General features: G+C 46.7%; 1 protein-coding gene and 1 pseudogene across 6 annotated transcripts in view; one reads left to right on the top strand and one right to left on the bottom strand.

Annotated features, from left to right (window-relative positions):
- The first annotated feature begins 430 nt into the window (after nucleotides 1-430).
- Nucleotides 431-4,183, top strand: LOC105732659 (splicing factor 3A subunit 2-like; annotated as a pseudogene).
- Nucleotides 4,184-9,384: 5,201 nt separating this feature from the next.
- Nucleotides 9,385-17,227, bottom strand: part of APP (amyloid beta precursor protein) — a 281,113-nt gene continuing 273,270 nt past the window's right edge. For all 6 annotated transcript variants that reach the window (XM_064380074.1, XM_064380073.1, XM_064380072.1 and 3 more), the window contains one exon: nucleotides 9,385-10,364. In XM_064380074.1, coding sequence (XP_064236144.1) covers nucleotides 10,263-10,364 — 102 coding nt within the window. In that variant the 3' untranslated portion in view covers nucleotides 9,385-10,262. The remainder of the gene's footprint in view (nucleotides 10,365-17,227) is intronic.

Below are 17,227 nucleotides of genomic sequence, written 5' to 3' on the forward strand. Positions count from 1 at the left end.
GGGAAAGCTCTGGGGGTACAGTGCTGAGGACCTCTCCTGGGAGTCAAATGTTTTTTGAATTATCTTTCTGTTTGAAGAAGAACCTGCCTTCCATTCAGTCAGGGCTCTGTTGAGTAGCCCAAGTTTAAAATGAGCCAGGAGTGACCAGACATGTGATTATAAAAACACATTGAAATTGCCAAGTGGAGTCTACAGCAGTGGTCCCCAACCATTTTGGCACGAGGGGCCGGTTTCATGGAAGACTGTTTTCCCACAGACCAGGAGTGGAGCAGGGAGGAGGGTTTCGGGATGATTACATTTATTGTACACATTATTTCTATTATTATTATATTGTAATATATAATGAAATAATTCTACAACTCACCATAATGTAGAATCAGTGGGAGCCCTGAGCTGTTTTCCTGCAACTAGATGGTCCCATCTGGGGGTGATGGGAGACAGTGAGAGATCAGAAGGCATTAGAGTCTTACAAATTGCTCACAACCTAGATCCCGCCCACGTGCAGTTCACAATAGGGTTCGTGCTCCCGTGAGAATCTAATGCTGCAGCTGATCTGACAGGAGGCCGTGCTCAGGCAATAATGTGAGTGATGGGGAGCGGCTGTAACTACAGACCAAGCTTCACCTGCTGGCCTGCTGCTCGCTTCCTGCTGTTTGGCCCTGGTTCCAGGGATTCCTAGTCTCTAGGAACTCATCTCTCTTAGGTCTTTTTCCTTGAAGAGGGTTTTGCTTTCTAAAAAAAAAAAAATTTTTTTTTTTTTTTTTTTTTTTTATACTGGGTCTCCTTGCCCAGGCTGGAGGGCAGTGGTGCAATCTTGGCTCATTGCCACCTTGACTTCGAGGTTCAAGCAATTCTCCCACCTCAGCTTCCTGAGTAGCTGGGACTACAGGTGGACACCACCACGCTGGGCTTTTTTTTTTTTTCTTTTTCTTTTTTTTGAGACGGAGTTTCGTTCTTGTTACCCAGGCTGGAGTGCAATGGCGCGATCTCGGCTCACTGTGACCTCCGCCTCCTGGGTTCAGGCAATTCTTCTGCCTCAGTCCCCTGAGTAGCTGGGATTACAGGCACGCGCCACCATGCCCAGCTAATTTTTTGTATTTTTAGTAGAGACGGTTTCACCATGTTGACCAGGATGGTCTCGATCTCTTGACCTCGTGGATCCACCCGCCTTGGCCTCCCAAAGTGCTGGGATTACAGGCGTGAGCCACCGCGCCCGGCCTGGGCTAATTTTTTGTATTTTTAGTAGAGACGGTTTCACCAATTGCCCATGCTCGTCTTGAACTCCTGGGCTCAAGTGATCTGCTCACCTCAGCCTCTCAAAGTGCAGAGATTATAGACATGAGCTACCGTGCCCAGCTTTTCTGGAATTCTTGAATCTTATTAAAGATTCTAGGCTATATGTGCCTTTGGTTGAATTCTCCTGAGTGGTTTCTATTTCCCTGAGTTTGCCATTTTTCTTACTCTATTAAGTGTCTATATTCCAGGGTTTTGTGCAATTCACCAAAGCTTTTAACATAATTTCTAAGAACAATTTTAATCAAAGTCCTAAGAAGACAAGTAAAATTCTTCAGTAATAGGTATAATTTTCATCAAATGATTGCTTTCCTTGTTTTTATTGTTAGGGCTCTATTGCTTAATGTGAGAGGGGAGCTGTCCCATAGATAAAACCCTGTGGTTCTGAAGGATGAAAGGAAAAAATGGAGGCAATTGATCAGAAGCCTGTGTTTCCCTGCCAGGTCCTGCAGCCCATTTCCCCCATGCCCATGTAGAGGAAACTCTCATTGGAAACTGACACATTAAGCATAGGCATTTCACTTAGGTCCAGCCAATCTACCACTGAGAATATTCAAAGCTATTCCATCTGTGAGTGGGTCTTGAGAAAGAAAAACAAAATATATTGTGATGTTGGTTATTTTGTAAATGCCCAATGGGTTCACTTTGCCTGCTGCCTAGACAGAGCTGATTTATCAAGACAAGGGAATTACAATGGAGAAAGAGTAGTTCACGCAGCGCCAGCTGTGTGGGAGACAGGAGTTTCATTATTACTCAAATCAGTCCCCCCGAGCATTCAGGGGTTGGCATTTTGAAGGATGATTTGGTGGGCTCGGGAAGTGGGGAGTGCTGATTGCTTGGCTTAAAGATGAAATCATAGGGGGTCGAAGTGAGTTCTTGCTGTCTTCTGTTCCCGGGTGGGATTGCAGAATTGGTTGAGCCAGATTACCGGTCTGGGCGGCGTCAGCTCGTGCATCCAGTGCAGGATCTGCAAAGTATCTCAAGCCCTGATCGTAGTTTTACAGTAGTGATGTTGGTCCCAGAAGCAATTTGGGGAGGTTCATACTCTTGGAGCTGGAGGCTGCATGGCCCCTAAACTGTAATTTCTAATCTTGTAGTGATTTTGTTAGTCCTACAAAGGTAGACCGGTCCCCAGGCAAGAAGGGGTTTTTGGGAGAAGGAGTCATTATTATTAATTTTGTTTCAGAGTTAAACTATAAACTAAATTTATTCCCAAGGTTAGTTCAGCCTGTGCCCAGGAATGAACAAGAACAGCTTAAAGGTTAGAAGCAAGATGGAGTCAGTTAGGTCTGATCTCTTTCACTGCCATAATTTCCTGTTATAATTTTTGCAAAGACAGTTTCACTTTCTAGTATCTAATATTTTAGTAAATCCCTCTCCTTCCTCCCATTTTCCTACCTCCTTGAGCCTTTCTCTGTGCTACTTGGCAAAGTGTCAATTTGAATTCACTCGTTTATTCAACAACTACTCATTGAGCACCATCACGCACGAGGCACTATGCTAAGCACTATGGATTCATCCCTGAACAAGACAGACAAAAAAAAAATCTTGTCTTGGAACGAAATCTTGGCGGTGGCGGATCAAGGAAGTGATAGCGCGGCCTTGGGCTCTGGTGTCTCCCAGTCTGCTGAAGCCCGGAGGCCGTCACCATGGACTTCGGCATCGCCCTGGGGGCAAGACCGGGAGCGGGGGCGTGGCCACCGCCTCCGAGAGCAACCGTGACCGCAGGGAGCGCCTCCGGCAGCTGGCCCTGGAGACCATCGACGTCAACAAGGACCCGTGCTTCATGAAAAACCACCTGGGCTCCTATGAATGCAAGCTCTGCCTGACGCTTCACAACGAGGGGAGCTACCTGGCACATACCCAGGGGAAGAAGCACCAGACCAACGTGGCCCGGCGAGGGGCCAAGGAGGCCAAGGAGGCCCAGGAGGCCCCTGCCCAGCCCGCGCCTGAGAAGGTCAAGGTGGAGGTGAAGAAGTTTGTGAAGATCGGCCGCCCGGGCTACAAAGTGACCAAGCAGAGGGACTCGGAGATGGGCCGCCCCCGGACCGGCGCTGGCAGTACCTGCTGATGGCCGCCGAGTCCTACGAGACCATCGCCTTCAAGGTGTCCAGCAGAGAGATCGACAAGGCGGAGGGCAAGTTCTGGACGCACTGGAACCGGGAGACCAAGCAGTTCTTTCTCAATTTCCACTTTAAGATGGAGAAGCCTCCGGCTGCGCCCAGCCTCCCTGCTGGGCCCCCTGGGGTGAAGCGGCCTCCACCGCCGCTGATCAACGGTCTGCCCCCTCGGCCACTGCTGCCCGAGTCTTTGCCGCTGCCCCTGCCAGGAGGCCTGCCTCTGCCACCCATGCCCCCATGGGGCCTGCGCCCTCAGGGTCCCCAAGACCACCCCAGATGGTCCCCGCCAGCTCCAGGGGTCCACCCCCCCGGCCGCAGTGGTGCACCCCCCCACATCTGGGGTCCATCCCCCAGCTCCTGGCGTCCATCCCCCAGCCCCTGTGGTCCACCCACCAACCTCTGGGGTCCACCCCTCAGCTCCTGGAGCCCACCCTCCAGCCCCGGGTGTTCACCCACCAGCCCCCAAGGTTCACCCACCAGCCCCCGGAGTCCACTCACCAGCCCCAGGGGTCCACCCACCCCCATCAGCAGGGGTTCACCCCCAGGCCCCGGGGGTGCACCCATCAGCCCCAGGGATGCACCCTCAGGCCCTAGGGGTCCACCCCCAACCTCCCGGGGTCCATCCGTCAGTTCCTGGGGTCTACCCTCAGCCTCCTGTTCACCTCTCAAATCCTGGGGTACACCCCCCAACTCCCATGCCCCCAGTGCTGAGGCCCCCACTCCCCTCCGAAGGCCCAGGGAACATACCTCCCCCTCGCCCAACCAACTAAGACGCTTCTCCCTTCCCAGCAAGCCCGGCCCAGGTGCTCCTGTCTTTCCCATGGAGAGAAGGCCGCTCTTTTGTACTGTCCCCGCTCATTAAACGGCCTCCCCCCACCAAAAAAAAAAAAATCTTGTCTTTGCGACATTTACATTATAGTGAGAGGAAGGCAATAAGCAAATAAAAGAGTAAAACGTATGAGTCAGACGGTGCCTGGGAGAAAAGTGAAGAGAAGGGTATATGTAATGCTTCTTCATATGCCGTTAGGGCAGGGTAGAGTTACGTTTTGGCAACCGTAGTCTGAAAAAGCATCATCATAATGATGGCATTGGATCAAAGACCTAAGAAGACAAGGGAATAAGGTGAACAGTAACCAGTGAGTTGTGATTTCTGGGTAGGGCTCAGTGGTGAACGCCTGCTCCACACAGCATCCACAGAGGCAGCTCACCTAAAGGATGGGGAATATGGTCCCAAGATGGCGCCCTCATGTGGCTGGTGAGTTGGTATCGCCTGTCAGCTTAGGAGTTTGGCTGGGGGCCTCAGTTCCTCCCCACGTGAAAGGTGCACCTCTGTGTGCAGGAATGGAGGGAGTCATCATTCATTGAGAAGTGAAAGGCTAAAGGAGGAGCAAGACATCAGAGTCTGATGTTGGGCACATTAAGCATGAGTTGTCTGTTAAATATTCAGATGAAGATGTCAGCAGGCAACTGGGAATCTGGAGTTCAGAATGGAACTTATAAAAAGAAATTGCCCTACCCAAGGGAATTAAAAGACATCCTTGTATGTCCCAGTCTTTCATTACTAGTTAATTACGCTGAGCTGGTCAAGACAGGGAAATGGCCATTACTTATTCCTATTAGGATGTGTATATATTTTTTCAATGTGGTAGTTTTAAAACAAGTTCTTTGACATTCTTCCCATCAAGAGATGGAACCTATGTCCCCTTTCCTTGACCTGGGCAGGCATTTGTGGTTGCACTGACCAACTCGGTATGACAGAAGTAACGTTATGGAATTTTGAGGATGCGTTTTTGCCTCTCTCTTTGGGATGTTCACCCTTGAGATCCAGCCACCACGCTATGAGAAAGCCAGGGCCAGGTGGAGGGGCACATTGCTTATGGAGAGGAACTGAGGCCCCCAGCCAAACTCCCAAACTGACAGGCAATACCAACTCACCAGCCACATGAGGGCGCCATCTTGGGAACGTATCCCTTATTCTTCAGTTCAGCTGGCTATGTGGTTGCTTTGAGGAGACAGGAGCATTCCTCACTGAGCTCTACCCAAATTGCAGATTTGTGGCAAAACACAATTTTTACTGTATAAACCACTGCTAAAGGTGGCAATGGTTATCCAGAGACTTAACATATAAGGTGTTGAAATTAGGACCATCTTTTTTTTTTTTTAACCATTGTATTCCCAGCACCTGGCATTGTCTGAGTACACACAGTTAGTAGCTGTTTTAAATGAATGAACCAAGATGAAGCAGCTGTGAGCATCTTACAAGTGGAAGGAGGGACGGTTGAGAGCACCGAGAAAAGCTCCTAGTTTGGAGGAATAGAGTTCAGCTCAGAAAGAACTCAGTTCAGGGAAGTTACTTTTTTTTTTTTTTTTTTTGAGACAGAGTCTTGCTCTGTCGCCCAGGCTGGAGTGCAGTGGCGCGATCTTGGTTTACTGCAACCCCCGCCTCCTGGGTTCAAGTGATTCTCATGCCTCAGCTTCCCAAGTAGTTGGAATTACAGGTGCCTGCCACCACACCTATTTTTTCTATTTTTAGTAGAGATGGGGTTTCACCATGTTGGCCAGGCTGGTCTCGAACTCCTGACCTCAGTTGATCCACCCACGTTGGTGTCCCAAAGTGCTAATTACAGGTATGAGCCACCATGCCGGGCCAGGGTAGTTAAAAAGTGTATGCTCTGAATGTGTAAAACAGGTTGTCCAAGAAATCTTATGGACAATAAGTCATTTACTTTGGAAATTATTCTGAAGCCTTTTGAAATAGAGCTATGCTAGAAATGAGATGCTGCCTCAGAGCTGGTTACCAGGGGATAGATTTTCTTGGAACAACAGCCACAAAGGAACTTCATATTCTGATGTGATCTGAAAATGTATTCAACAAAGTGAATATATAATGAAAGCAAGAACATTATACAAATCATTTGCACTCCAACTTTTCCTGTATGCAGAAAGTCATACCAGTGTAGAGCCTTAACATGTTCGTGGGTAGGAGAGAGGGCACAGAAGAGAATAGACACAGGGCCATTCATGGATCCCCTACAAGACAATCATTCCTGAGTGATCAGCCTACTCGGAAAATGGAGTGTATGGTTAGGCCAAAATTAGCCTCTTCTTTCATTTCAACTTGGTGATTCAGTCAAGTCCCTCTTAGTCCTGGTGGTACCTTGAGGGGGCATTCACATTCACAACTGATGGAAGTGGGACTTCCTTTTCTTTGCAAGTCAATTTGGTATTGTAATTAAAAGCGATAAGAATTAAAAATATCCCTCTACTGGCCGGGCGCGGTGGCTCAAGCCTGTAATCCCAGCACTTTGGGAGGCCGAGGCGGGTGGATCACGAGGTCAAGAGATCGAGACCATCCTGGTCAACAGATCAAAACCATCCTGGTCAACATGGTGAAACCCCGTCTCTACTAAAAATACAAAAAAAAAAAAAAATTAGCTGGGCACGGTGGTGCGTGCCTGTAATCCCAGCTACTCAGGAGGCAGAGGCAGGGGAAGTGCCTGAACCCAGGAGGCGGAGGTTGCGGTGAGCCGAGATCGCGCCATTGCACTCCAGCCTGGGTAACAAGAGCGAAACTCCGTCTCAAAAAAAAAAAAAATCCCTCTACTTAGACACTCTCGTGAGTAGCTAACATGTAAGTACCATTTACTATGTATCAGGCACTGTTCTATACCAATATATATGAATACATTTAATCCTCATGACTGCCTTATAAAGTACTTTTATCTTATTTTACAAATGAGGAAACAGAGACTCAACTGAGGCAGAGCTTGGCTGGGCTCTGCCTGGGTTGGGTCTGCACTGTTGAAGGAGATGCTAAACTGCCTTTCATTATAAAACAAAAACAAACATTTATAATAGTGAAACATTTTCAAAAGGAGCTAAGTATTCATATGCAGTCATTATAAATGGTTATTTAAAAAAAGAGAATGAACACTGATGTGCACCTGGCAGTTCAGAGCCCAGGCTCCGGAGTGAGGCCTGACAGTGTGCAGACCAGACACGGAGAAGCCGAGCTTGCTGGGGAGAATCGGACACAGGGAGAGCAGAAGAGGAAACAGAACAAAATTAAGGAGCCTGCACAAAACAGGAGACACACCAACTCTTCTATCTTTTCTGTCAACATCATCCACGAAAGAAACTGCACAACCAAAAGGTTTCTGGGAACAAAAGGCCCAACGGAGAGCATTTCACATACTTGACTGTGGAGCTGAGACTAATACGAGAGTTGGATCACGGGAATGAAAAACATGAAGACATGTAAACATTATGTACCAATAAAGTAGAAATGCAACGCTAATTGTTTACCTCTCCTTCACCAGACACTCCCTACGGGGCATAACCACTGCTTCAAAGCTCCAGTGAAACCCTCCCTCACCAGGAGACTACTCAGGAGACAAGAGTCGATTTACAACCCAAATTATGCCTGCTACTCTCCTCCACCTGGAGGCTTTCAGACGCCTTTGTAATCAAGTTCTGTCCACAAAGACATCAACTTGACCTCCCGGTAGATGAAGGCACCAAAGTGGGTACAGGGATCCCCACCTGCTCGCCTTCCCTACATGTCATTCATGCCAGGCCCTCCTTTTAAAAGTGCCCACTTTCTGCTTAAGGCAGGAAGCCTGTACTTTCCCCCCAAGCTAGCTTTGGAATAAAAAGGCATTATCTTGATACCAGACCTCACTCTTGTTAATTGGAGTCTGCAAGTAGTGAGTGATTGAACCTGCATTTCTGTTACAAAGATACAGTGAGGAGGCCATCTGTGAACCAGGACAGGAACGTGACCAACTCGACTCTGCTGGCACCTCGATCTCCTACTTTCAGCCTCCAGAACTGAGAGACAGAAACATTAAGCCACCCAGTTTATGGGATTCTGTTACAGCAGCCTGAACTAAGATAGGAGAGACTTACCCAATTAAAAATTATGTACAGGCTGGGCGCGGTGGCTCATGTCTATAATCCCAGCACTTTGGGAGGCTGAGGTGGGTGGATCACAAGGTCAGGAGTTCGAGACCAGCCTGGCCAATATGGTGAAACCCCGTCTCTACTAAAAATACAAAAATTAGCCGGATGTGGTGGCACGTACCTGCTACTCAGGAGGCTGAGGCAGGAGAATTGCCTAAACCTGGGAGGCGGAGGTTGCAGTGAGCCAAGATCATACCACTGCACTCCAGCCTGGGTGATAGAGCAAGACTTCATATCAAAAAAGAAAAAAAAAATTATGTACATATGACATTATTTTAAACTACAGAGCTGTGGTTCTCAAATGCGGCTTTGTCCCCTGAAGGACATTTGGCAATGTCTGAAGACACTTTTGATTGCCAGTGGTCAGATGCTGCTAAGTAAATATCCTACACTGCTCAGGAAAACTCCCTACAACAAGGAATTATTCCCTACAAAACGTCAGTAGCATTCAGGCTAAGAAACCCTGCTTTACAGATAACAATCAGCTGTCTTAATTTTTATATCCCTGGAACTTTTCTCTCATTTGGGACAAACTTGAGGGCCAAAATGTGGCAGCAAAATATTTTAGATCAAGTAAAGACTGTAAATTACGTCTGTGAAATATTTCCCCAGCACTCGGAGACACAGGGTGGCCCCAATTTCCTACTCAGATTTGCAATTAAGACACAAGAGGTGTGGGTCCCCAACATGGGAAGATCTCTCACTGGTCTGTAGATCAGTAAATAGTCAAGGCTGTTACCGTAGAGTCATTCACACCAGCACAATGGCGCCCCTCCAAGAATGTATCTACATGAAAACACCATTTTAGACAAATGGAAGACACATCCTAAAGAAGGGTTTGCCCAGGCATGCCTTCCTCATTCCCTTCTATCGCCACTTCCATTTTCATCTTCTTTTGTATCATAAATAGAACTTGAGACCTGGTTAAAGGAAACGGAGTCTGCCTCTTCTCTCCCCACCTAATATTACTTCGACTATTTAGTGTCCAGAGTCATCCTTCAAAGAAAAGTCTTGCCCAGGGTTATTTTATTTAATTTATTTATGTAATACAGTGTAGAAAGCTATCATGTCATAAGCAATGATTCTGTACAATCATCCTGCAGAAAATTTTTTTTGGAGAATTCTTGGTAATTTAAGACCAGCAGAGCACCCCTCCCCACCCACCCCGTAAAAGTGCTTACAATGAACAGGGATTCTTTTTCTTTATCAAAGACCCAAAGATACGTGGACAAAAAAAAAGCTTGAAGTCTCAATGCCTAATGTGTGCACATAAAACAGGCACAAAGAAACAAACGTGTATCCTCTTAATTCCTATATCACAAATATAGCAGAAGCAGCAATTGTACAGTAAAATGCAATCATGGAAAAAAATCTCTCTAAAGCATCTGAAATACTTAAAAATGTTTAACTTTAAAATGCATAGTGATCAGGAAAGGAATACTTAGGCAAGAGAAGCAGCTAAACTCCCACGTTCACGTGAAGCATCCCCCATCGATTCTTAAAGCATATTTAAAGTAGGACTTAGTTGGGTCACAAACCACAAGAATAATATACAACTGGCTAAGGGGCTATGTGATAAATAATCAGGAGAGAATCTATTCATGCACTAGGTTTGAAACAGCTAAATTCTTTACAGTACACAAAACCCATTAATAATGTAGTGTAGAGACCAAAATGTAAAGAGAGAGAGAGAATACATTACTGATCTGTGGATTAATTCAAGTTCAGGCATCTACTTGTGTCACAGCACAGCTGTCAAAAGGCGATAATGAGTAAATCATAAGACAGAGGGGTTCGTTTCTTTCCACATTATTCTATAAATGGACACCGATGGGTAGTGAAGCAATGGTTTTGCTGTCCAACTTCAGAGGCTGCTGTGGCGGGGGTCTAGTTCTGCATCTGCTCAAAGAACTTGTAGGTTGGATTTTCATAGCCGTTCTGCTGCATCTTGGACAGGTGGCGCTCCTCCGGGGTGACAGCGGCGTCAACCTGAAAAACAAAGAGGAGGAGAGCTGAGCAAAAAATAAAAATCAATCCTTTAAGGGTGCACATGGAGAAGCAGTAAAAAGGCAAGAAGCACAGTACTCTTGCCAAGATTGCAGAACACCCATGTTTCTCCCCTAGACGAGCAGAACACTTTTGCCCACCAGTTACACAGATGCTGTGCTCCACCTAGCCACCAGGTGGCGGTAGAAACCTTGACATGCTTGCAAAAACTCCTGTGGTGGCTTCTGCTTCCCCAGCTCAGCAGTAAGTGGATAAAGCCAGTGCAATGGTATTTTTTCCTCCCTTGTTGGCTCAATAAAGGAAAAACAGTGTTAATAGAAGCCTGTTTTACTTGAAAGTGTGTTGGCAAGATAGATAAAACCACAAGAGTATCATGGGGGGAGATTCAGCAAAGTATACTGTATCTTGGGTGACTCTCAAATCTATGTAGAAAAATACTTGATTCCCTGGACTGCTGAACATCTTGCCATGCTGATTTTAGTCTAGCCCATTCCTATCAACATTTCTGTTTGTTAAAATGTTAAAGAGAGGTTTGAGAATCATGTAATTAGAACAATAACATACATATACCAAAGGGGGCCATTATTTGGTACAAGAAAAAAGGAAGAGTGGAGAAAACGCCATTCTAGATTACATAATTTTTTTTTTTTGAGATGGAGTCTTGCTCTGTTGCCCAGGCTGGAGTGCAGTGGTGCGATCTCGGCTCACTGCAACCTCCGCCTCCTGGGTTCAAGTGATTTTCCTGCCTCAGCCTCCCAAGTAGCTAGGACAACTGGCACTTGCCACTATACCTGACTAATATTTTGTATTTTTAGTAAAGACAGGGTTTCACCATATTAGCCAGGATGGTCTCGATCTCCTGACTCCATGACCTGCCTGCCTCGGCCTCCCAACGTGCTGAGATTACAGGCGTGAGCCACTGCACCTAAGATTATATAATTAAAAAAAAACCCTGAGCATCAGGGTACTATAGAAGTATGTTCAGCTAAAGGTTTAAAATCAGACCCTCTCTGTTAATATGTTGCTTTACTTATTTTTTTTTTTTTTGAGATGGAGTTTCACTCTTGTTACCCAGGCTGGAGTGCAATGACGCGATCTCGGCTCACCGCAACCTCCGCCTCCTGGGTTCAAGCAATTCTCCTGCCTCAGCCTCCCGAGTAGCTGGGACTACAGGCACGTGCCACCATGCCCAGCTAATTTTTGTATTTTTAGTAGAGACGGGGTTTCACCTTGTTGACCAGAATGGTCTCGATCTCTTGACCTCGTGATCCACCCGCCTCGGCCTCCCAAAGTGCTGGGATTATAGGCGTGAGCCACCGCGCCTGGCCTCTATGTTGCTTTACTTCTAAGGCCAGGCCAGTAATTGAAGACTTTTTTCTCTCCCTGTCACTGTTAGAGCTGTGTGGGGCATTTACTCTCTACAGATTGCGCGGGGTACTTACTTCTACAACGAGCACAGTGGCTGTTCTTGTTTTACTATATTTGTTACACCTTTCCCCATTCCCAGAAGAGAGGTGGTCCTTAACTCTGCTGAATGAGTAAAGGCTTACTTTTTTGGCTGTTGAAATTCCTCTTTTGTAAAACCATGGTAAGTTGAAGAGAATAAATACAAAATCATCAGAATGAAGAAGTATGTTTTCCAGAGAAAAGTTCGGATGTAGCATATGGAAGATTATCCTTCAAAGGGCTATTTCCTAGAAGGGGCTGTCCACTCATCTCCGGGAGGATACTGCAGACCTGTTTCCCCTTGCTGAGTGTTGCAAAGTGACATTCGCCCCTTATGCAGCTCTTCCCCCTACATACCCCCTCTGGCACGGATCTGAGCCTACATAGCATTACCCCTGAAGGCAAGGAAGAAGAAGTACCAGCAAGGACATGGTGTTGGTGCTAAGACATGAGGTCTAGAGATGGAGCTAGATATGTCATGACTAGACTACACTGGCTGATAATAATTTAGACTACAAGATCTGTTAATATGGCCGGGCATGGTGGCTCATGCCTGTAATCCCAGCACTTTGGGAGGCCAAGGTGGGAGGATCACCTGGGGTCAGGAGTTAAGACCAGCCTGGCCAACATGGTGAAACTTTGGCTCTACTAAAAATACAAAAATAAGCTGGGCATGGTAGCGTGTGCCTGTAGTCCCAGCTGCTCCAGAGGCTAAGGCAGGAGAATTGCTTGAACTTGGGAGGTGGAGTTTGCAGTGAGCCAAGATTGTGTCACTGCATTCCAGCCTGGGCGACAGAGTGAGACCCCATCTCAAAAAAAAAAAAAAAAATCTGTCAATATAATCAGGTCCCCCAAGGTCCCTTTGTACAGCTCCATTTCATGAAGTGGTTGACTCTTCAGTCTGGGAATGAGGTAGAATGACTACCGTGGCTAATTCCAAGGCAGCTGCAATAGGCAGATATACAGCTCCCTCATCCCTTGGGACCTAGTGTTCCATCCATTACATGCCCTGATTCTTAAGTTCCCATTTATGGAAGAGACTGTGTGCCACCATGAATCCCCCCCGTCTACCACCCTGTGGCTCAGAGCTGCCTGAGTTCCCCTGCAGCCAAACCCTCAGGTTACTCCAACGACAGACCTGGACATTTCCCTTTAGCACACTCCCAACAAGCTCTAAGCAAGGCCGGTACTCAGAAGACGCTGCTCAAATGGATGCTTAGCTTCACTGTCCTTCTGGGAGCAAATCACAGATGTTTCCTCATCCTCTCCTCTTTCCTTTGATCTGCACTGTTGTCAACAAATAAGGTCACCTGGCTTTAACTGGCAACCATGTAATGAGCCTCCAACTTGTAAGTTAAAACACCATCCTTAAAGATTAGCACCAGTAACGAGAGATTTCATTCACTCTCTCAATCTGCGTGCCAGGAGACAGCCTATCTGCAGCAGTATGCCATTTGAACTTGGGCAACATTTTTGCTCCCAATTACCTCGTAACTGAGATCTCAAAGAATGCCCAAGTTTAAAAAAATTATCTTGCTTAGCTGCTATGTTTCTGATTGTAGAAAAAAGCCACAATGCTGCTTCATTGTTGGAATATTACACTTTTATCTCTTCCAGGAGGCACATCCACCATCATACTGGCTGTCAGCAACCATTTGCATGCATCAAGGTCAGGGGAACTCCTGGCAATTCGATAGGCTTATCTCCTCTTCAAACTCCAAAGTCAAATGTCTTTCCTTGGCTTCTGTTTTGCTACTTGCTAATCCTATTACCTTTTGCCACTGACTGAGAAGACAGTTACATTTCATCATTCCTGCCATGTGGCAGGTTGGCCCTCAGACCTCAGAGGGCTCAGGAGCTACAGGAGAAGGGATTATCTTTACAAAAAGGCATCCAAGGAGCATGAATTGGATCTTTCATCTCCAGCCCCTTGAAAGCTGGATGTGAAAAACTGAGTACTCACGTCTGTGGATAAACCTACCGCTAAAGGAAGTGCACCAGGTAAGGGCGGCCTTCCTCTCCGGCAGGCTCACCAATCTCTTCCTCGTGGCTAAGCTACAGCAGTGGCATGGGCCACCATGTGAAGGCCAGCCCCACCTCGACCCTGTGCAGACAGGGCCTCTACACAAACACAATACTATTTCCCTGAAAGCAGGGCCAGGGGAGGTTTGGGCCCGTGGTGCTTGTTTTGGAAGGAATGATGAAACGATGAAGTCAGGTACAGAATTTCCATTTTCCAACCAGGCAGAAAGATCTGCCACTTGCTGGGATGAAAACACACATAACATACGTGGCCAGGCATGGTGGCTCACGCCTGTAATCCCAGCACTTTGGGAGGCTGAGACAGGTGGATCACAAGGTCAGGAGTTTGAGACCAGCCTGACCAACATGGTGAAACCCTGTCTCTACTAAAAATACAAAAATTAGCCGGGCATGGTGGCGCGCGCCTGTAATCCCAGCTCCTCGGGAGGCTGAGGCAGAATCTCTTGAACCCAAGAGGTGAAGGTTGCGGTGAGCCAAGATCGCACCACTGTACTCCAGCCTGGGTGACAGAGCGAGACTCTGTCTCAAAAAATAATAATTAAAAAAAAAAATAAGAAAACACACATACATACAACCACTGAATATTCATTCTCTCCCCAGACAGCCTGGATTCCACAGCAGCAGGAACTGATCTGGTCTTCATTCGGCCCAGGCCCCCTGCACTGCACGGCAGCGTGTCTTCAACTGGCTGCTGCCAATGACACACGCTGAAAAGAGCTGAGCCCCAACGGCCTGACCCGCCTTGTCCTAAAATAGCTTTGGGGAGAACTTCTGACACTCTGCCTTACCTCCATACCCCCTTACCCTTTTCTTCCTGAACTTGATTCATGGGAACCATTTAGTCCTTCACTATATCCAGAGGAATTTAGAGCTCAGCTACCTGACTGCAGGGATAAGATTCTATTTGGGTGTCCTCAGTTTCTAGGTCTCCTCCATCATCTTGCCACTAGAGTATCTACATGGAGGTGCGTGAGCTTGGAGGAGGGGCAGGAAACACCACTTTTGCATTTGATTATGTAATCAGCAGGATGTGGATTAACAGATGTCCCTTTATACAAGGGACTGAGTTAGGCCAAAAGACAGAATCCTGTCATTGAGATGGACCAGACAAGTAAAGGAGGGTAAGGGAATAAGGCGTACAATACAACAATGGGGTGTGGCACATCGAAGGAGCCAGCAGTGTGCGAAAAATAAAATAAGATGAAAGCAAAGAAAATAGCCAGCAAGTTTTCTTTTCTTTGTGACGGAGTCTTGCCCTGTCACCCAGGCTGGAGTGCAATGGCATCATCTTGGCTCACTGCAACCTCCACCTCCTGGGTTCAAGCGATTCTCCTGCCTCAGCCTCCTGAGTAGCTGGGATTACAGGTGCGCACTAGGATGCCTGGCTAATTTTTTGTATCTTTAGTAGAGACGGGGTTTCACCATGTTGGCCAGGCTGGTCTCAAACTCCTAGCTTCAAGTGACCCACCTGCCTCGGCCTCCCAAAATGCTGTGATTACAGGTATGAGCCACCACCCCCAGCCTGTAATCATTTTGATGCTCTCCATGGATCTTCCAGTTTCTCTTCCTGCTGCTCACTGTAAGTCACTCCTAGGCTCTGTGTCCACCCTCACTTCTCTGTACCGCTGCTTTCCATTCAGCCTGACCACTCTCTCCAACTACTCTACAATGCTGACGTCAGTGCGTCTGTATCCCGGTGGGTCAGCTTCTTTCTGAAACGAAAGGACCTCTAAGGACATCTTTTTATAAAGTCACCAGTACAACAGCACATTTCTCAGAAAAAGTCGCATGCTATACCTCCATAAAAGCCAAATAAGCAACTCTCTGCTTATTTAGGTCATTAATGAGATGACCAGGAGGTCAGTGCAGGGAGACGTCTGGTGTTCCAGTGATCAGATTCAGTGAGAGGAAAACCTTTTCACATCCTGTGATACAGAGAAGCTGTGCCCCTGCCTTCTCCTTATTAAAGGTGACATCTCTGCAGAGAGTGGCAGAAAGAGCTACGATACGTGTTTTTAAATATCTAGGGTCTACATATCTGAGTGTAGAAAAGTGCTGCTTGCTACTAAACAGATCCTGGGACCAGTGGGCTTTGCAGAATGTCCTAAAACAGGAGCAACGGTGGATAATTCAGCTAGTGCTGAGATTTCCGGCCACCAGAGGGGTATTCTGACATGGAAAGCGACTTTGGGGAGTGGTAATAACAAAAGGCTATTGCTTCACTGCTTGAAGCACCAATAAGGCACAGTTACCTCCTTGGGAAAGTGTGGCCAATGGCTCACAGAGTGACTCTCTGGCCTTATGGCTAAGTAAATCATTAAGTCAATATTTGCTGCTTATTATTATTTTTTGAGAAGGAGTCTTGCTCTGTTGCCCAGGTTGAAGTGCAGTGGCATAGTCTTGGCTCACTGCAGCCTCCGCTTCCTGGATTCAAGTGATTCTCCTGCATCAGCCTCCTGAGTAGTAATCTTTTTTTTTGGAGACAGAGTCCTGCTCTGTCACCCAGGCTGGAGTGCAGTGGTGCGATCTTGGCTCACTGCAACCTCCATCTCCTGGGTTCCAGTGATTCTCCTGTCTCAGCCTCCCAAGTAGCTGGGATTACAGGTGTGCACCACCACACCTGGCTAATTTTTTAAATTTTTATTAGAGACAGGGTTTCACCATGTTGGCCAGGATGGTATCTCCTAACCTTGTGATCCGCCTGCCTTGGCCTCCCAAAGTGCTGGGATTACTGGCGAGAGCCACCGCGCCCAGCTACTGCTTATTGTTTTTTAAAAAAGGCAAATCCAGCAAGTGCTCATTTCCAAATGCTAACAACTCTACTAATAAAAATACAGTCATGGGCCACATAATGACATTTAAGTCAATGACAGACCAAATATATATGATGGTGGTCCCGTAAGATTATAATATCGTATTTTCTACTGTGCCTTTTCTATGTTTAGATACACAAATACCTACCAGTGTGTCACAACTGACTATAGTACCTAGTGCAACAGCACGCTGCACAGCTGTGTAGCCTAGGAGCAATAGTTTATAGGTGTGTAGCTGGCTATACCATCTGGATTTATGTACATACACTTTATGATGTTTGCACAAGATGAAACTACCCCATGACACATTTCTCAGAATGTATGTCCAGTGTGAGGTGGTAGAGGCTTGTTTTCTTTCTTTTTGTTTTTTTGAAAGAAAGAAAGAGAAAGAGAAGGGGGAGAGAGAACAGGAGTCTTGCTCTATTGCCCAGGCTGAAATGTAATCTAATACTAGGTATTAAAAACCTCTTTTATGCCGATAATTGTGCTTAACAGTGGAGACAGGAAGGAATAAGGGAAGAAAATAACAAATAGCCAACCAAT

This window comes from Aotus nancymaae, unplaced genomic scaffold (genome assembly GCF_030222135.1).
Source record: "Aotus nancymaae isolate 86718 unplaced genomic scaffold, 86718_ANA_hifiasm-v0.15.2.pri h1tg000022l_1, whole genome shotgun sequence".
NCBI lineage: Eukaryota > Metazoa > Chordata > Mammalia > Primates > Aotidae > Aotus > Aotus nancymaae.